This window comes from Thunnus maccoyii, chromosome 11 (assembly GCF_910596095.1).
Source record: "Thunnus maccoyii chromosome 11, fThuMac1.1, whole genome shotgun sequence".
NCBI lineage: Eukaryota > Metazoa > Chordata > Actinopteri > Scombriformes > Scombridae > Thunnus > Thunnus maccoyii.
In genome coordinates this window covers 27,156,617-27,177,921 of record NC_056543.1, presented here as the reverse complement: position 1 = coordinate 27,177,921, position 21,305 = coordinate 27,156,617, and the positions used below count along the sequence as shown (strand labels likewise).

Below are 21,305 nucleotides of genomic sequence, written 5' to 3'. Positions count from 1 at the left end.
TAGCGCTTTTAAAATAGGATTGTAAAGTTTTTGTTTTTATTTTTATTTTTGGCAATCATGGATGTCCTCTGGACTCTGTGTCCCATTTCATACTACATTACATACTGTATCCCTACCAAGAAATACTCAGATTGCACTAATGTTGACATTGTGCTATTGGCAGTTAACATACAAAAAAATGAATATATGTACAGTGTTGTGCTATCTTCAGTTTATGCATGTGCAGATGGAACATAATCTTAACAGCAACTGTAGAACACTACTGCCTTGCCTTTTCTTGGCATTACAGCTGCAAAACAGTTTAAAAAAAAAAAGCACATTAACAATTCCTTAAGTCCAAGGTGATGTCTTCAAATTGTTTTGTCCAAACAGTCCAAACTTGAAATAGAAAAACTGCAAATCCTTACATTTGAGAAGATGGAACCAGAGAATTAGTAGCATTTTTGACGATTGACGATTTGACTAATCGTTTCAGCACAAGGTGGTATATGCCTTTTTATGATTGATGGTTGATAGTGGAGACAGGCAGCAAACAAAGAGGGCAACAGCATGAAACAAAGGACCCTAGCCGTAATCAAGCCAAGGACGTCATGATTACGATATGTCACGCAAATCAGTTAGCCCCGGGGCTGCTCTATATTTTTTTTCTTTGTTTTCTGAGTTGTTTCAGAGGCATCAACTCACCATTTGACTTTTTTCAGATTTTTTTTCCCAGCTGCAATCTCCCACATTTCATTGTCTAACAACAATGCTACACTCCATATGCGATGCAATCCCCACGCCATTTCCTCACAAATATGTTGGATTATGTCACATATTGTTCTCAGCGGCCTTCTAAAAGGTGATTCAAGATGTCTGTTTGGGAATAAGGTCAGGGGTGACCAACCAAAGCCCTGTCTCGTGTGAAGGTACAAGCTACGTCGAACTCCCCACACAAAGCCCATATGCTCTCCAGTGTCTGCCCCTCAGATGGACTCCTTGTTAACCCCCTTTGCAGACAACAAAAGATCTGACCCAGAACCCAGTTACCCAATCATGTTATACATCACCTCCAGGGTCAGAGGTCATCACGGGTCGCAGCACGGTGCTCCTGCAGGGGTCAGAGATTAATGTGCTTGACCATTGCTCTCTTTCTCATGACATCACCGGAGCTCATCGCCTCACGTAATAGAAATAACAATAAAAATTGTGATGATTGTGATAATATTAGCTCTAACTAACTATTTATTCATTCACCTTTCGATTATCTCTCATCAGCTGTTGACATTGTCAGTGTTTTGAAGCAGTCAAGAATGCTAATAAATGTCCAAATACATGTTTTCAAACTGCTTTTTAATAGTCCAAAAATGTACAGGTACCCAATTTACTATCATATGAAACAAAGAAAAGAAGCAGTTGCTTTACATACATAAGTTGAATGATCCATTATTAGAGTTGTCATCCATAAAATGTGTATCCACCTAAAAAATATACACATCCAGCAAATCAGTGCTTTACAAAACCAATAAGACAAGAGTCACACAGTGTCAACAAAAATTTAGTTTTCTTGCAGGGCTTCTGCACTGAGTTGTACAGGTGTACCAGTAGAAGAAATACAAATTAAACACAACATATATATACTATTATATAACACTTTCTTCATGTGGTTAACAGGTTAATAGTTTGTCCCACTGAGCATTTTCATACAGCCCCCTTCATTTGACAGACTTGGCCTGTTTTATTCACCCACACAGAGGGTGATTTAACATTCAAGGCCCTTTTCCAAGAAGCTTTCCTGAGTTATCTGCAACCCCCTTAAAGCTGGAACATGGACTGATGTAACTGTTCCGAGTCGTCTCGGCAAACAGATAACTCAGTAAACCTGCTTCTTGGAAAAGGATCCAGGCGTAGCCAGCAACCAGTGAGACGCTTCCTGCCAAAAATGTATTAAACATATAAGCTTTGATACAACAACTAAATATTAAACATCTAATACACAAGTGTGGTACTCCTGTCTGCAGTCTGTAGATTGCTCTACAATGTCACTAGCAGTCAAAAACTCATAGATTAACTTTAAGTTATGGATGCAGTAAGTTCAACCATCAACAACAAGAGGATTTAAAAAATGTCTTTCCTAAAATTGTGATGGCAAGTAATTCAACTAAAATCTGCCTGAGTTGAGTTCTGTTGATGTCTGTGTGGTGTTTATGGAGGTTTACGCTTGTTTAGGCTTCACAGATTATTATAGATTATTGTATTGTGATTATTGTGTGTATATATATATATTTGTTAGTGTGTCTTTTGATCCTTGATGCTTTAAATGCAAGATAAAAACATAACCCATGGACATAACCTCTTGAGCAGGCACTCCTCCATTTATTTAACCACCCAACCAATGAACCCTCTCATGTGCCCTGAGCACCAGAGCTGGATGGAAAAAAAAAAAAGTTATGATGTCACACTGGGAAAAAGGAGAATCCTATTAGGATGAGAACAGCTGGAGTTACCAGCCAATGAACAACTGGGGGAGGGATCAGGGGAGGGATAAAGCTGGATAGGAGAGTTTAGGGGGAGGGGGGTCGAGCAGGATGTAAAGTGCAAATATAGTGGCGCCTGAAGGAACTGTCGCCTCATCTCACCCGAATGTGGCGACAAAGCATCTCTGGGAAAGACAGAAAGCTCTTCTCCAACAGCTCTGCTCTCTTATTGTGTTTCGTGCACATGTGAAGCACACAGTACACACACACATTAATAAATGTAAGGATGAATTTTCAAATGAAACTTCGTCTGGTACAAAAAGATCTGCCCGTCGTGTAAAATAGTTTTCTAAAATTCAGTTCATACTAATACGACACACCACACACCAAGCTGGTAACCTCCAAGTCAGACAAAAGTCCTTCTTTCTGTTACTGTGGCACAGCGGCTCAGCAAGTCAACACTGTCCTGATTTCTTACAAGTCTGGAAGATAAACACTTTATTTGTGTTACTCAAGACTGCTGTTTGTTTTTTCTCTCTTACTGTGCATGTTTTTTATTATATAGTTTAAATTTTGTGCCTGCACTGCAAACCACCTCTGGCATAATAATAAATGTAATCATCTAATAACTACACTGAACTCAAGAATGCATTTTTGCACCAAACAAGAGCTGTGGATTTTGTTCCCCATTGCTTTAGCAAGGAATCTCTTAGCAGCCTGTATGGACAGGAAGAGCAATTACAGCAAATATATACAGTATAATATACATATGGCCATGTCTGTATTGTATTAATTATAATTCTTTACATTTGGACTAATTGATTAATTGTTTGGTCTATTAAATGTCATAAAACTGTTAAAAATGCTCCTCACATTTTCCTAAACTTCAAATTTCCAGTTTTGTCCAACCAATTGCCCAAATCCCAAAGATATTCAGTTTACTCTCACATAAGACAAAGAACATCAGCAAATCCTTGAAGTTGAGAAGCTGAAATTCGGTCATGTTTGGCATTTATGCTTGAAAAATTGCTTAAAAAATTAATCGATTATCAAAATAGAATCCTCTGTCTGTTGTTTGTAAAATTGAAATGAGAGGAAATATAGTGGTGTGGAAGTGGAAGTAAGGATACATGGTATATTAAATTATACACAGTATTACAACTGTAGGACTGCAGAAGTTCTCAAGAGACTCAAACAACTATAAGGAATTTGTTTTTCTGTTGTAAGTTACATCACTGACGTGATGATGTCATGGCGATCATAATCAAGTTGGACAAAATAAAAGGCCTGTGTTTGAAAATTAGACTTTTGCATGTGATGAATGTTTAATGAGCTGGGATCAGGCACGCAGGCAGCATCTTTAGCATACTAAGCATAAGGCAATCTGACAGTCACAGCAGTGCTTTGCAAACATGATCACAGGACTAAACCATGCCTCTCCCCCACCTCCACCTCCACTTCCACCTCCACCTCCTCCCCCTCCCATGCCACCCCCACCCCCCACCTCTCTGTCTCCCTCTCTACAGTTACCCTCAACAATCGGGACAGAGTGTCTCCAGCCGGTGAAAATGATGACGACATCAAAACAGCCGGAGTGGTGGAGACAAAGATTCCTGAGGGAGAACTTCTGCTGCAGGTCAGTAATAAATCTGCTCTTTAACCACAGTAAATCGGCAGTTTACAGTAATAACAGCAATTTATTTAAAGCTATTTTTATTCAGTTTCAATCCTCAGCATCTTTTATCTTTATCAACACTTTGATTGATTTATGGTTCAATATCTGAGGTTATTTGTTGGTTACTCAAATGCCTCAAATTTCCAAACAACTAAACAATTATTTTCTATTTGATTTTGAGAGACAGCAAGTGTTGATGGGCAATTGCAGTAATTTCATTTGTGAATCTGGACTGCTCTTGTGTTTTCTGTTCTATCCGTTTAGACCAATAATAATAATAATAATAATTTTATTTATATAGCACTTTTCAAGCATTTCAGAATAAAAGGATTTACAGAATAAAAATTAAGAAAATCTGAAACCTATGTAACCCTCCTGTATGACATACAGAAATTAGGAACGTGAGAGCACATATATCAAGCAGCACTGAGCCCATACATAAACACATGAAAGTGCAGGTGCAAAATAAAAGAAATAAATTCATATATGAATAAGTAAAATGCAGATATAAGAAATAAGCTCATATAAAGCAGGAGACATTTAAGTAAAAGAAATAACCACATACATAAACAAATAAGATGCAAATATAAGAGATGATCTCATATAAAGCAGATAGGATGCCAATAAAAGAACAAAAATAAAACAGATACAAGTGCAAAAGATATGGAAGAAATATGAAAGTGATGCAATAACGTATAAAGGAAAACATTGTTAAGTTTCGGCCATCTTGTAAAAGTGAGTTTTAAGGAGGCATTCAAATGCTACAGTGGAGTCTACCAATCTCACTCTGAGGGGAAGGCTGTTCCAAAGCTGAGGGGCCTTAACTGAAAATGCACGGTTGCCCTGGGTTTTCTGTCTGGTCAGTGGAACAGCTAAAAGCTTTTGCTCAGCTGATCTTAGAGGCCTGGCTGGGTTGTAAGGGGTTAAAAATTCTTTAATATAATCCCGAGCCATACTATGAATGGCCTTGTAGGTAATTAATGAAATTTTCTTTTAGATTTAGTCAATCTGGCTGCTGAGTTCTAGATAAATTGCAATTGTGAGACTGAGTGAGAGTTTAAACAGGTAAAAAGAGAGTTTCAGTAGTCCAGGCGTGATGATATGAAAGCATGTATGACTTTTTTGTGTGTTATTAAAACTGAGAACAGTTGGAACAAGCTTGGATGATATTCCTGGTATGCTGCTCAAAGGATAAGTGGCTATCACAAGCTACCCCTAGGTTCTTTGCCACAGACTTAACATCGGTAGTAAGTGAACTAAGGGAGGACTGTATATGTAGTTTGTGGTGTTCTGGACCAAAGATCAAAACCTCTGTTTTATTGCTATTAAATTGTAAGAAGTTAGCTGCCATCCAGTCCTTGATATTGTATAAACAGGAATGCAGTTTGGTTAGATTGTTCAGTTCATGTGGTTTAAATGAGAGGTATAACTGTGTATCATCAGCGTAACAGTGATAAGAGATGTTGTGTTGCTGAATGATATGTCCAAGGGGTAGCATGTACGGTGAGAATAAAATTGGTCCCAGAATAGATCCTCAGAGGCTCAGAGGCTCAGGGCAGCTTACCACTCAATACGCCTGGCACTGACTGTGGTGCCCTGCATCAAACCTGTTAACTGTTAGTCAAATGAGTCTGCTGCTGAACTGTTGGATAAAACTGTGCCAGAGATGAATCTGAAAACAGACTAAAAAGTTTTATGTTCAAATATATATCCAAATTTTCAGGGTTTTTGTTTTTGTTATTACTTAAAGGACAGGCTCACAATTTTTCAGGTTTTCCTCACTGTAATCATTCCTCATGTTCATACTGGCTATTAAAAGACCCCCTTCAAATGTGCTTTCAATGTAAGTGATGGAGGCCAAAATTCACAGTGTGTCCACACAGTCATTTTGTGCAAAAATGCATTTAAAAGTTGATCTGAAGCTTATATGAGGCCTCATCAGTCTGAGTTAGTCATATCAAGCCACATATCTGCCACATTTACAGTCTTTTTAGCATCAAATTCTCATCTCTTTGTGTTTCCTCGGACAGTGTTTCCCTGTTGAGCTGTGGTGGAAGTATAGTAACAAAAAGAGGAACTTTGGCATTAAAAAGACTGTAATGTTGAAAGATATCTACTTGATTTGATATTGGCTTTAGATAAACTTTTAAATACATTTTTGCATAGAAGGAGGCTTGTAGATTTTGGCCACCATCACTTACATTGTAAGAGCAACATGAAGCTTTCTCTCACAATGTAGGCTTAAATTTTTTTTTTTTAACCCAGAATCGGTGAGTCACCACTCTCCTCTTGTTCATACTCATGCCTGAATGAAACCATTTGCAGCTGGGAGGTTAATGAGTACACATGAGTGGACTATCTGGCATTAAAAGATATGGCCTCATTTATAGCAGTTGTGCAGCAGTTCCACGAGCAACATTGAAATTTTAAAAATGATAAGATAATAAATAAATAAGAGGCTGTAAAATTTCAAAATTAGTAGTTATAATGACTTAAAAACTGAAACATTCATGTCATAAAACTGATTTCAGCATCAGTTTGTCCGCTGTGTATGTGACATTTAGGTGTTTGTGTTTACTCTGGAGGAAGTGTGGCAGATAATTGTGGTGAATCACTGGTGTATTATCAAAAAAGAATAACACGGCGTCTGCAGCATTACTCATCCCCTCACCCTGTGGGCTGATTTAGGAGAGAGATGACTGTGCTTGTACAGATGTTTGTGTAGACAGTTGTGTGTTTGTTAATGAAAAGTTCCCATACTGGGGGAGGGCACATATGCGTTTAGTGAGGTGGAAATGTTGGACCAGCTGTTCCCCTTTGAAGAGAAACAATGAGCGCGCTCCATTTAACTTAACATGATTCTTCTTTCACCATTTTTGTCTCCCTCTTTCCACCCCTTTACTCTAGTGCTGCAATTAGCAAGTATTTTCAAATTTATTTTTGAATTGTTTAGTCTGTAAAATGTCAAAAAATGGTGAAAAGATGCCATTGACAATTTCTAAGAGCCCACAGTGATGTCTTCAGTTTGCTTGCTTTGTACGACCAACAGTCCTAAACCTGAAGATTTTTAATTTGCTGTCACATATGACAAAGAAAAGCAGAAAATCCTCACATTTGAGAAGATGAAACCAGAGAATATCCTTTTTGCTTGAAAAATGACAGAAACGATTATTCTATTATCAAAATAGTTGACGGTTTAATTTTTTGACAATCAACTAATCGATTAATCAAGTAACGGTTGTAGCTCTACTTTATTCTTTCCTACCTCCTTTCCTTCTCTACCTCTCACTTTCTTTTGTGATCTCACCGGCAATCACAAACCTGAATATTCACTCTGCAACAACTGCATCTATAACTAACAAATAGAAGAAACTTTATGAATTTTCCTCTTTACAAAAATAGAAGAAATTAGGTCCACATTCATTGCACCATTGGTGATGTTCTGCTTTTCCGGTGAAAACACAGAAAAGAACAAGAAAATTAACTTTAGAAACCTTTTTAATGTTTAACAATGTTGCACTATAAACTTCTGTGTTTCACTGTTGGACCTAAGTTTGTGTTGGTGCCACCTTATCTATAATGGATGCAGACGTCTGTGACAAAACAAAAAATTGTCCCAATTCTGTTCACTTCTGTCCTCCTCTCTTCTTCACTTTACTACCTTCATCTTGCTTCCTCCAGGAAATGAGCAGGAGGAGAGACAAATAAACATAATGAATGAATAATCCCTTCTCAAAGAAAAAAGATGCACTGTTGGCCACACACAGCCCACCAGTGCCAAACTAAATAATGTCAGTTTGGTGTGTTGAGGTCCTAGTATGACTAAACATTTCCAGCGACATGATTGTAGCATTTATGATGTAGATATAATGCCCCAAAATAATCAAGTAATACTAGTGCTTACCACTTCCTGACTAAAAAAGAAATACCTCATGATAAATTACTGTTTGTGGCGGCGTAAGTCTGCTGAAAATAAAGGGATTTTTACTTTGGTGAGATGATGTCTGCTGCATTGTATCAAGTATACAAGTATACTTACAGTATATAGCTAAAGTTAGCTATATGATTTTTACCTTTTTATTCACTCCAGCAACAGCAATTGTCCTTACTAACTGTCTTTGTGTGTTTGATCCACAGGCTCTCAATGGTTTTGTCTTGGTTATCACTGCCAGTGGGACAATCTTCTACTCCTCTCACACCATCCAGGACTACTTGGGCTTCCACCAGGTACTGTATCACTTCCAGTCTATCTTATACTTCTGACAGGCTGAATGACCTCTAATAATTATCTTAACACTCATCAAGCATCTCATCAAGCATAATCAGATATGAAATAAAAACAGATTAGGGGCATGCACTTTTTGTCGTTAATTTTGGCAAGACAACATTTTGAGCTCTAAAAAATCTTGGGACCCGGAGTGCGAGCCTTACTGTAGTGTTATAGGATAAGCTAGAAATATAAGAACAATACTAGTGCTAGCTTAGCTCCATTTGTCAGCCACATGTCCCCCAACATACTGGTCATTACAGTCACTTGAGAGACTTCCTTTCAAATGGGATTACTGTATGTACAAAAGATATGAACTCCCTCCTGCTTACATTGTTAGGAGCACAAGTAGAGATGGACAGGTGCAAAGCCATAAAGCAACTTAATACAGTATATGTTATCATAGGAAACCTCCAGAGGCTCTGTTTTGGCGGATAGATGAGTCTAGTTTTACAGCTTGCGTGCAACATCTGCTGGGAGCAGCTCGGGTCTCTGATGATCCATGCGTCCGCTCCCTGCATGGTGCAGGAGTTCAGAAACAGAGACAGCAACCGAAAGACCCGACCTATTTATAGCTTGGCCTTTTGTAAGGCCACGAGTCACAGCAGTGTGCTGCGGTGGGCAGCACGTCTCTGCATCACAGCTCAACTGAGCAGTACACACTGTGCCTCTTTGGATAACACAGTGCACCTGTGCTATGAATTGTGGCAGCAATACAAAAGTGAAATTTGGTTTTGAACACAATGTTTTGGAGAAATACACGCTACAGAGAGAATTTTTAAGGGACATTGCAATTTCTCAAACATATTGCTACAGCCACACTCATTGATGGGCTTGTGTGACGACTGCTGCTAACACCACAACCACTAATAGCACTATCTGACTACTGCAAACACATAATGCACTAAAGTAACTATAGTGACTACTCCCCAGACACAACATAGCCACCACCCCAAACCACAGAGTAACCACCTAATAGCACTACAGGAACATCCACCAACACCCTTGTAACCACCTAGTAATGCTTTACCAACTATTTAACAGCACTTAATAACCACACCGGAAACCATAGCAACCACTTAGCAACACTATATCAACCACCAAGCAATTACTCCTCAGAGACTCTGTAGCAGCTCTTATCAACCGCACCCTAACAATCACTTAGCAGCTATCTAGCAAGACCATCTAGTAATCCCTCAGCAACATGTGGCAACAGCCGAACTAGTATGAAGTATTTGTAATGATCTACCAAGATAATTACTAACCACCGAGTGATAAACTGATACGCTCGTGATAAAAGTGATAAACTTTCTCCAGAAATTAATATATTGCTAAGTTTGTCTTTGTACTGCTGCAACATAGGTCAGATTACACTGTATACATGAAATTATGATACTAGCTCTTATCATTAGGTGCATATGTTTGCTTACACCCTGTATGTGTCTCCAAGCTTGCATGAGTTGTCATATTTTGGCAAAAGCTAATACTTTCATCTCCTCTTGTTATTTTCTTCAGACTGACGTCATGCACCAGAGTGTGTATGAACTGGTCCATACGGAGGACCAACAAGAGCTCAGGAGAAACTTGCACTGGGCTTTGAATCCTCCTCCTGCTGCTGCATCCGCCGTTAGCCAGGACTCGCCCCAAGGTGATCACTCTCTCCTCCTACATGAGTTTCAGTTTCATTAAGATTACAATACTGTGAGCTCCAGGTGGGACTGAATACAGGTGTTTAAACTGAAACTACTGTCTGAAGGGCAAGCAAATATACAACACACAAGAACAAGGCATTATCATTTTTTGCAAGCAAGTCGATTTGTTGAGATTTAAGTTACATTTAATTTGACCTGGGCTCCTTACAGTGTTTCTGAATTGGATTTCCCATGAAAAAGGATTGTAAATTGGGCTGGGAATATGCAATAATCCTTACAGTAGTTTGACCAAATTGGAAGTTTGAGTTGGAAGAGCAAGTGTGCTTTTGAGGCTGCCCTAACTACAAACCCTGAAAGTTGGTCACATCAGTGTCTAAAACACAAAGAAGGTAAAAACAAAATGAGCTGATATAATTATAAGGAGAACTACAGTCCTCTTTCTGATATGATCCTGTTGTTTCAAGTAAAAAAAATCAGTACTGATATGTACTCGATGTGCTGTATTCCATTGCAGCCCACAGTCAGTGTGAGCATACACATTTGGGGATCAATATCAGATGGTTAAGTACACACAGTTTAGGCATTAAGCTATAAGACCATCCTCAGGTCCGGTCACATGACGCTGTAATCTTCACTGTGGCTTATGAGGTGAAGTGGTTCCAGATCTGCATTTGGGTTTTAAGATGCTTATGTCTGTGTGCTTTGGTTCTGAGCAATGTGTTTAAGTTAAGACCCACAGCTCTGACACAACTAACCCACTCCTGTTGACAGTCTCCCCTCTAGGGGCCACAAATGTTGTCATTTGATGTGTTAAGCTGCTCAAGGCATCATTACATAAGTGCATTTTCTACAATGGAGGGCCGCTGATGTTATGAGACAACATTAACATGCAGGTCAAGAATAAATACAAAGGGCAGCATGATGCCAGGCCACTTGATTTTCCCATTTGTGACATTATCTAAGCATTGCAGTTCATGTTTAAATTGATACAAGTGTAATGGTAACAAATGGGATCACCAGAAATCAAGACACACTGCTTTGTCATGGTATAGTTTAAATATAGGAGGCCTTTACTGTAGAGGTGTTCACTGCATCCAGACTGATCTTTAACACAGAATACTCAAAGGTGAACTGAATGTACTAAATCATCAGTGTCACTGGTGACTGGAAGCACCAGTGTCAGCTCCGTTGTGATATACAGTATGATACGTCATGGCTAAAAGCTTACTGAGAGACCATAAAAGCCACAGAAACAATCATAATGCTATAACTCCTTTGCAAATAGGTGCTAACTAAGCTCATAACCTTCTAAACAGTGTTTTCTGTGGGTGTAGTTTTGTACTGAACTGAACAAAGTTGCAGTTGCTTAGTGATGCACTGAATGTACTGATGTCTTTGTTGTTTGCAAAACTCATGTTATCAGAATAGTTTTATGCTATAAAATTATATAGTACAAAATATATAATAAATACATAATGTGTATACATTTCATTCCTCATTTGAGCAGCCTGTATATACTGTACATAACCACCTACTGTATGTATATGAAGTAACATTACTTTTTTAAACTATTCAATATATATTTCAGCACTCCTTGCACTCTTCACACCTTTGCACTACAAACAGTTCACAGAAACAGTTTCACCTGTATATAGACATTGTATGTTGTTGTCCATTTTTTGTTTCTATATTTATGTATCTTGTGTGTCTAAAGATTGATGTGTGTAGTGAGAGCCACTGAACCGGAGTCAAATTCCTTGTATGCGTAAACATACATGGTCAATAAAGCTGATTCTGATATAATCACATTACGATTCCACACATTGTTGATTTAAACTAAGCTTTGTTCAGAGAGAGTTGGTTGCAATGACCTGACATCAGCTCATATTTTTCACCCACAGAGATGGAACCTGACAGCAGCTCATCTTTGGTCACCTACAACCCCGAACAGCTTCCCCCAGAGAACTCATCCTTCCTTGAGAGAAACTTTGTGTGTCGCTTCCGCTGCCTCCTGGACAACTCCTCCGGCTTCCTGGTAGGTTACATGTTGAAACAAAAGAGAGAAAACCTGCAAACTAAAGGTATATTTTTCACCAGAGCTGGAGACATGAAACTTGATATTTAGCTTTCAGTAGATGTCTGTGCAGGGCTGTTTTTACAGTGTTGCACCAGTATTCCCATGAGATCTCCCAACACTAAGACCCAATTCTCTTCCTTACTCTACAGGCTTTAAACATCCAGGGCAGGCTGAAGTTTCTGCACGGACAGAACCAGCGACAAGATAATGGAGGAAAGGTGCCGCCACAGCTCGCCCTTTTCACCATTGCAACTCCTCTGCAGCCTCCATCCATCCTGGAGATCAGGACCAAGAACATGATCTTCAGAACCAAACACAAGCTGGACTTCACACCGTTGGCCTGTGATGCAAAGTAATGAAACTGGCGTGCGACATGCACACTCCATACATGTCTTATTGAGCCATGTGAATTTTCCTGATTTGGGAATTATTGTCTTTTTGTACAGGGGGAAGATAGTGCTGGGGTACACAGAGGCTGAACTGCGGGTACGAGGATCTGGTTATCAGTTCATCCATGCAGCAGATATGTTGTACTGTGCAGAGAACCATGTCAGAAGTAAGTTTAATCTCCATGTGTCTTTACAGAAGCCAATCAAGTTATTTGACAGTAACTGTTATGGCAATTAATAAATAATCCACATCGGCCCTAAGACTTTCTGATAATAGGATGGCCCTTCAAATGGAAGTGAACATAAATCATCATGTGGAGTATGACCTTCACCAACATACATTTTTTAAAAATTAAGTCATGAAAGTACCTTTTCTTGACAGTCCACATCTGTTTGATTATGCTGCCATCGTTTACTGGTCTACGTCTATTAATTAAAAACAAACTACAGATAACTCTAAATAAATTCATGAGGGTCATTGTGAGATTCCACCTTTATGCACATTCTGTGTCTTGAGTTGACACATTTGAGAAACTTAATTGGACAACAGTTGAAAAAAAAAATCACGTACTGTATATAAGGATTTTGTTTACATACAAAATAGTCAAAGACAATGTGCCAAAATATATGATGAAAACTCTCCAAGGAAGCTGTACCACAAGTGGCAGTTCAATAGTTTATATACCATGTCATGTAAAAGTTTAATGAGCAAAATAGACAAGAATAACTAACCCAAAGTTAACTGCATGTAAACACAGTTTTAAGGTGGCAAAAATAGATGGTTGCTAAGTAGTCTCTAGCTGTTATACAGTGAAAATGAATCCATCCATCTTTGACATTCATCTGCCAATATACTGCCAGAAACATGTTGCTATTTTAGATTTAGTCCTGTCAAAAAAAGTTGTGGAAGCTGGTCCAACCTGGTCAGAGAGTTCAGACAGCTTTTGCAAGTAATCCTGCTGGATTACGGAGCAGATTGAGCAAAGCTGCTGAGCTGCCAGAGGAGAGGATGGGGTCTACAAATCCAATGTATGAGCAAAGCATCAGAGATGATACATACATCAGCACCAACACATTGTGAGGGCTAACACTTCAAAGGTCAGATATGTTACTCTCCTCAGGGCAATTAAAGATAAAAAACAAAAACTACATTAGATACAACACTTCAAAATACAAATTAAGGGATGCAAAAACATGACACTGATAAAATTGAATGAGGTTTTCAGTTTTGTATTTTCTACAATGTTGACTTTTTTCTGTTTTGTTGAGTTAAAACACTACAGTATATTCTGTACACTACATATGCTATTACAGTTTACTCATTATAACTCTGTGTGTGTGTGTTTGTAGTGATGAAGACTGGAGAGAGTGGTCTGACTGTGTTCAGGCTCCTTACCAAGGAGAATCGTTGGAAGTGGGTCCAGGCCAATGCCCGGCTGGTGTACAAGAACGGCAAACCAGACTACATCATCGCCACCCAGAGGCCTCTTTTGTATGTTTTTATGTTGCAAACCAATAAAAACCAATAAATAAAATCAAACACAATTTGATTTATCCCCCACAAATGGTTTAACTTGGTTTACACAGAGAGTTTAGGAATTTACCTCAAGTGGGTACCATCCAATTTTGCGAATAGTCATTAATCACGAATTAATCGAACATTTATGACACTTCAAACAAGAAAATGCATGTAAGCACCAAGCACAAGCTGGGAACTTTGATTGCCACCATTAGGTTTCCAGATAATAATCATGTTTTCTGTCTCTGCAGGGATGAAGAGGGAGGAGAACACTTGCGTAAGCGCTCCATGCATTTACCCTTTACCTATGCTACAGGTGAGGCCTTGCTCTACCAGTCCAACCATCCTATTGCAGGCTTTATAGATGGAAGCCATGAGAAAAATGGCAGTAAGTCAAAGAAGAGCCGGACTGAGAGGCTGATGAGGGATGGTCTGGACCCTGGCTCCCTTCTAGGGGCCCTTATGAGTCAGGATGAGTCGGTGTATGTTTGCCAGCCCGCCCTGGAGTCCAAAATGTCAGTTCATAGCAGCTTCTTTGGAGACCAAATGGGCTTCTCTGACTCCCAATCCTCCAGCCTGCACAGGAACTGGGACCCACCTAGCAATGGTGTGGTGGGTCCAAGCATTACACAGCCAGGCACCAGCTTTGACCCACTGCTGGCTACTCTGGACTCCCTCTCCCTGGAGGGCCAAGGGGTTGTGGATTCGGAAGAGGGGGGTTGTTCAAACGGTGAGCTGTTTGGAGCTCTAGAAGGGCTGGGGCTGAGTGCTGAGGATCTGGAGCTGCTGCTGCTGGATGAGCGGATGATCAGAGTTGAAATAGACCCTGAGCGTGTGCCCACCTTGGATGACCTGCTAACGAATGATGAGATTCTTTCTTATATCTATGACTCCATTGAGGGGAAGACTGATACCACAGATCATGAAAGACAGGTGCCTCCTAGTAATGCCTTAGCGGCAGCCACACCAGTGTCACTACCTGATAGTAACGCCACCTCAGACACTAATGTGCAAATGCAGTTTCCTCACCATAAGCCTCCTCTAGTGGGGCAGGCTCCCATTGTCCAGCTATCCCAGCAGATGCAACAGCACCTCAACATGCGACCAGGTAAAGTTGCACATGACTGGGGCCAGCAGAACAACCATTTGGCTAACACATTAGTTAATGGAGAGCTGTTAGGGCACAATCAATCCATCTCCAATGGACAATGGACAGCCCAAGACATTCTAACCAATGCAGGGATACAACCGGGACACTTGAACTCACAACAGACTATTTTCAATGGCAAGGCCTCGGAGCTGGATGGAGAGCTTCATCAGCAGCAAACGCATCAAAGCTACCTTCAGCAGCAGCAGAAACCCCGGATGCAGAACCAGCTCTCACAGCAGTGCCATGCCAAACAGAAGGCAACCAACCTCAACGGACTATGTGGCGTCTCCAGCACAGAGCATCCAGCTGGAAAATCCCAGTGGCAGGACTATGGATTCAGTGAGAGTCTGGGTCCCTGCCTTGACAACAGCCAAAAACCCCTTACAAACACCTCACTAGACTCTTGCATGGATTATAGCATGCCTGATATTGACAATGTGGATTACACTATTAGTGGAAGTGGTTTGTTTGGGAGCAATGGGCAACAGCACAGGGCAGAGTCCACAGTTTCATCTTTCCAGGGGATGAGCCACAAACAGCCGCAGGAGCAGATCCCAGTTCCTTTGGCTCAGGTCATCTCCAGCCTGTCACAGTGTCCTCCCCCTAACGCCTCTCTGGAGCAGATCCTAGGGGTGGGCAAACCCTGCCGGCAGCTGGACCATTATGGCATGCTGACCTCGGAGATCCCTCATGACCCCAGTCACAGTCACAGTAAGGTGAGGCACTGAATCATAACTACCTAGCTAGAACTGGTTAGTTGGTTCTCAAAAAGCTTCACTATATCACCATGCATCATGTCAGTCAGTTTGTCAGTCCAACACTTTGGTCCACAGAAAAATATCTTCACAACTTTTCAGACGGATGTTGTGAAATTTGGTACAGGCTAATGGTAATGCAATATATCTTTTCACTATCCATTAAGTGTAATTGTTCTTTTTGTACGCTTTTGTACAGTTATGGTTACAGACTCTCCACCTCCCTACACCCGTATTTTGAGTGTAATTCATTTGCCAGAAAAGAGACAAAACACACAATAAACAAAGTTAAAGATGATTTGACTGATAGTATAATTTCGTTTTCAAATTTTCTATAGATATTGCAATAATATCATTATCATAAATTGTTTTGGCCACGATAATTGTGTAGTGAAAATCTGATTTTGTGACAGCCCTAGTACAGGCATTCATGATCCCCATAGGACAAATCTCAGTAACTTTGGCAGACTTTCCATTAGACCACCAAAAATTAATGACCAATTCTTGTGAAATTTGGTGTCAGTATTCATGACACACAAAGGATGATTTATAATTTCAGTCACACCCTGACCTTCTCTAATGGTTAGACTAAAACTTCCAACTGTGACACCCTCACGGAAATATGTCAACATTTTATACATAATATCTCAAATTCATATAAGCAGATCGTGCTGATATTTGCAAAGCAAATCCATGCTTCCCACAGAAGGACTCATCTAATTTGACCCCTGGCCATCATTTTCATTTGTCCACAGGATTTAGTATATAGTAATCCTCTTACTTATGATACGTTATCAATTAATTTGCACTGCTGTTGTGATACTTGGCTGGCAGTTTTCATTATTTTTCTCATCGTCATCAAATCTTGTGCGCAGAGCCAAACCAACAATGAACTCATCCTACTTACAAGTATTGTGTGTGTGTGTATGTAAAGTCTGATATATCGTATTCCTCTATGCTGTAGATCTCCATTGTTGTCCAAATATTATTAAATTAACATTAGTAACACTCAGGAGAGAGGTTTCTTGTATGGCAGACGCCACTGCGCATGCATGGGAACGCAGTTCTCCTTACAGCTCTGCTAGCTTGTTGTGCTACATAACACAAAATCTGAACTGAATTGAATTGCATTGAATAGTATATATTGTTGTGTAGCTGTGCATCTTAATTTCAATTGTCTATACAAGTCTGGGTGACTAAATTACTTACATTGAGTAGGTATTTGACACATTTCTAAAAATATTGTGACATTTCAAGAGGAAGTTGCACAGGTTTGGTTATGTATGCTAACATTTTCTTGCAATATATGGGGTATTGAAAAATAATCATTATTCATCATCACTGTGGGCCATGTATTATAACTCTCTCTGATTCCTACAGCCCCTGGCAAATATCAAGGACAGAATTATTGAGTGCTTCTGCACATAAATTACTTAATTTGTTCTTTCCAATGAATAGCTTGTGCACAGACATTTACAAAACATATTTTTATACCATAAAATAGGCATAAGGTATTTCAATGATTACTATATACCTACAGTATATATATTTTTAAAATCCATGGAATCAATATCAAAATTGAATCACATAATTAGATTAATTATTACACATCTGTTAGTGACAGGCCTTATATGTCTTATATGCTAAAATAGTATATAGTAATAATAAGAGTTGCCAAATCAGGATAGAAACCTAACAGTAGGAATAGTGTTCCCTCATATTTGTTAGAGGGGTGGAACACGTTTCAATATAATACACTCCAGTACACCACCACCACCCACTACGACCTCCATAATAAACATAAAGTAGAATTATCACCTTTCCGACAATGTCAACAAAAACTGAAAATGCAGAAGCTTCGTAAAAGTAGAATTTATGGCAGAGCTTTTGTATTGGTTTGCATTAGATTGCACAGGTGTTCCTAATAAAGTGCTTGATGAGTGTATATGTGATATTTTCAGACAATGTGGGATAAGATGAGGGAGTTAAGTGGTTGAAACTCATGCAACAGGGGTTCCATTTTTGAGCTAAGATCACTGCTTCCACTTACTTTATATATTACTATATTTCACTATTGTACATCACTTCCAGGTCTCTGTATTCATAATGTCCTCTTGACTTGTGCAGATGGAGAATGGCTGCATCCTGACCAGTACTTACCCAGGTGGTTGTGCTCTGCCCAATGGGAACGGAGCAGCACCCCCTACAGTCCAGATGCCCGGCCCTGAGACTTTGTCCAGCCTCCCCGACCCACCAGCCACTGGCTTCTACCTCTGACCAGCTGACCAGGAACAGTCATGCACTGTTAACGGCCAGAAACACACAATGACTGGACCAGCCTTATACATCTAGATAAGACAACAAACAAAGCTGAATAAACGTAGGCCTATAAGTTTTTCTTTCTTTCATTTTAAAGTTGTGATTTTTTTTGTGGGGGGAGGGGATCACTGTGTTGTATTTCCAGTCATATTATCATATGAGTCCTTTGTTTACAATAATGCAGTCAAGAGTGCTCAGTTGAGTTTATTTTAAAGAATACAGAGAGGTAAACACAAGTTTTATAAATCAGTGTTCAGATAAAATGCTATCTAAATTAAGGATAGTTCAATACCAATTTTTGGGGGCATTTTCAATACCAGTTATTCAGTATTTAAATATGAAATAACAAAGATGTTTTCTGTCATTTAATTCAGGTTTTTCTTTAATTGTGTACATTGTGAAGAGAGAGAAAGCTAGACAACATAAGGAAGAGATATCTAAACAAAGTTGGAGTTGCAGATGAACTGAGGTGAAGACACGAGTTGTTTGTCTGCGCTTCATGAATGTACAGACACAAGCAGAAAGGAGAGGGTTTAGGAAATTTGCATCTGACCAAGCATCGAATGCAATTATTAGTCATGTTTATTAATATTTCATCCTATATTTCCTGATTTAAATCATAATTTGGTTTCACATTTGGTTCCGTTAGGAATATTTGTTTCACTTTGTATCTGAAAGCTCCATAAAGACACAAACACACACTCTATCCCCGTCAGTGCAACTCCAACGTGATTACAGGTTTTGGTACTGGCAGTCGACAGGACATCAGCACCGCTTATAGTTTTCTGTTATGCAACAAGAATGTAATCTTTCAGTTTTCAGTGATTTCTTTGTTGAACAGTTGTACTTGTCAACAACGAGATTAAACCATATATGTTTTTGAAAAAAAGTATAGAATATGGAAATTATGGCTAGAAATATCCTGCACTTTATTTCAAGCACCCACTTAATGCAGATCTGTAGTCAGGGATACTGGGGTTGTAAAGACAACAGACCCTGTTTCTTTTTTGTTTTGTTTGTTTGTTTGTTTGTTTGTTTATCTTTGAAGCTACTGGTGCAAAAATTGACCAGTTTGCATTTTTTAAATTCTTATTTTGAGGTACATTTCAGGTGATGGGTTAATGTCCTCACAAGCACAAACACTTCTCTATAATTGTTAGTGTCATCATTTTTATCTTTCTCCGTTTGAATTATTCTTATTTTTGTTGTTGATAATGTTGATCATCTTCGACCTCTGGAGTTTTTTTTTCCTTTTTTTGGGGGGGTGGGGGTGGGATGGGGTCAGGGTGGGGGGGCAGTGTTAAACGTTTAACTGACTTGATTAGAAGAAGTCACTTAATTTCCTGTATTTATTCATGTCCTACATCAAGTAAGCATTCTTGATTGTTTTGAAGTTGGTGTGTGAGACGTTCTCTCATACAAAAAAAAAAAGAAAATGCAATGCTTTGTCATCCTTTGCTAAGCAGTGGTTTAGACCCATTACAGTACAATCAAACCTGAAGAAAAGGAAAAGTCTGACATTTTGGGAAATCCTCTTGTTTCTCTCTTGCCCAGAAGCGGGAGAAGTGAAGATTGAAACAGATACTGGATGCATAGAAATAAAAAAAACTATATCAATCTTCTCAACTGACTTGTCATCTCAGTAATAAAAAATAATAAACTCATTTTGCCAAAATGTCACACCTTTCCTTTAAAATACTACTTTGACCCAGTGGTAGGAAACAGGGTGATATCAGGTCATTAATTTCAGGTCTACACAAGATCTTGGAGCAGTTACAGAATGGCAATCACTGAAAAACCAAATGTGAGTATTAAAAAGAGATCTCTACTGGAAGGATACAGTTCTGAATGTTTCTTGTACATAGTAAAATTACTGGAAAATGATACAGAGTAGACTTATTTCATCAAGGAGAGATGCTGAAAAGAGATTTCCATTTAATTGTTAAAATAATGTCATTACTATTGGTATTAATATTATTGTTATATGTTTTATGTTGAAATGTGAGACACACGTGGTTACATGTCATTCGAATTGACTTGTTTCGTTCCCTTTCTTTTTTCTACAGCAGAAATGTTTGCTTTATTTAATATGATTGATGTGACTTATTAACAATGTGAAAAACAGATGTGTACTGTATATAAAAGGCAAACAAGCTTTGACAAATACAGGTATGTACATAGTTTTACGTCAAGTCACTAGTTTCAAGCACTATTTTCATCACATTACTTTTTTTTTTGTTCTTTTTTAAAAATTGTAAATAGTACTGTCATCACAAAAAACACTGGACCCTATGACAGCCTGAAAATGGTGCCATACTACCGAGACTTGTTAAATAGGCTATAATGTTGGAGAGTTTAATTTTGTCTTTTGCTTATCCACAGTAACTTTAACATGCTAACAGGATAAGGTGTAGATGTTGCAGATTTGACCCATGTCCTTTGACTGCTTGTTTCAAATGTATTCTTTTCTTCCTTTGAAATAAAGGATTTCTGCAACCACAGTGAAAAACACAAACATCTTGTAAGCATATAACTCTGATTAGTCATACGTTTCCCTCTCTGAGCCCTCCAGTTTTGTAATCACTTGGACAGTAAACAGCAGGGGTTTCCAACCTTTGTCAGTGACTCCTTACTGTGGACCCCTGACATGTAAAAGGTGCTATATGTAGCATTTTAACATCAATAAATCATTGCCACATTAACTGTGAGAAGTCTGCATAATTACTGTCAACAAACAAAACCACTGCTGCAGCTAATGATTAAAGAACAATCCAGAAGATGGTAAATTTTACAACAGAGAGCACAGAAAGGGGTGTCAGTACAAAAATGAATTAATAAAATAACTATTTGTGACCAACACAAGCCATTACTGGTGGGTGTTTTTTTTTTTCTTTTCTTTTCTTATAAGATTGTTGAATCAACAGCAGTAGATCAAGTTCTGTGTGCACAGAAAGTAGTAAGCCTTTGGCTGGAGAAACAGTTCTACAAGATGTGTGTATGTGTGTCCATAACGGAAAAGATATCGGGATAAAAAATCTTCATAGTC

General features: G+C 38.9%; 1 protein-coding gene across 2 annotated transcripts in view; it reads left to right on the top strand.

Moving 5' to 3' along the window:
- The window catches only part of LOC121907546 (aryl hydrocarbon receptor-like), a 39,482-nt gene extending 19,971 nt beyond the window's left edge, over positions 1-19,511 (top strand). For both annotated transcript variants that reach the window (XM_042427165.1, XM_042427164.1), the window contains 9 exons: positions 3,983-4,092; positions 8,269-8,358; positions 9,914-10,046; positions 11,952-12,085; positions 12,277-12,479; positions 12,574-12,683; positions 13,867-14,008; positions 14,287-15,901; positions 18,068-19,511. In XM_042427165.1, coding sequence (XP_042283099.1) covers positions 3,983-4,092; positions 8,269-8,358; positions 9,914-10,046; positions 11,952-12,085; positions 12,277-12,479; positions 12,574-12,683; positions 13,867-14,008; positions 14,287-15,901; positions 18,068-18,217 — 2,687 coding nt within the window. In that variant the 3' untranslated portion in view covers positions 18,218-19,511. The remainder of the gene's footprint in view (positions 1-3,982; positions 4,093-8,268; positions 8,359-9,913; positions 10,047-11,951; positions 12,086-12,276; positions 12,480-12,573; positions 12,684-13,866; positions 14,009-14,286; positions 15,902-18,067) is intronic.
- The last annotated feature ends 1,794 nt before the right edge of the window (positions 19,512-21,305 follow it).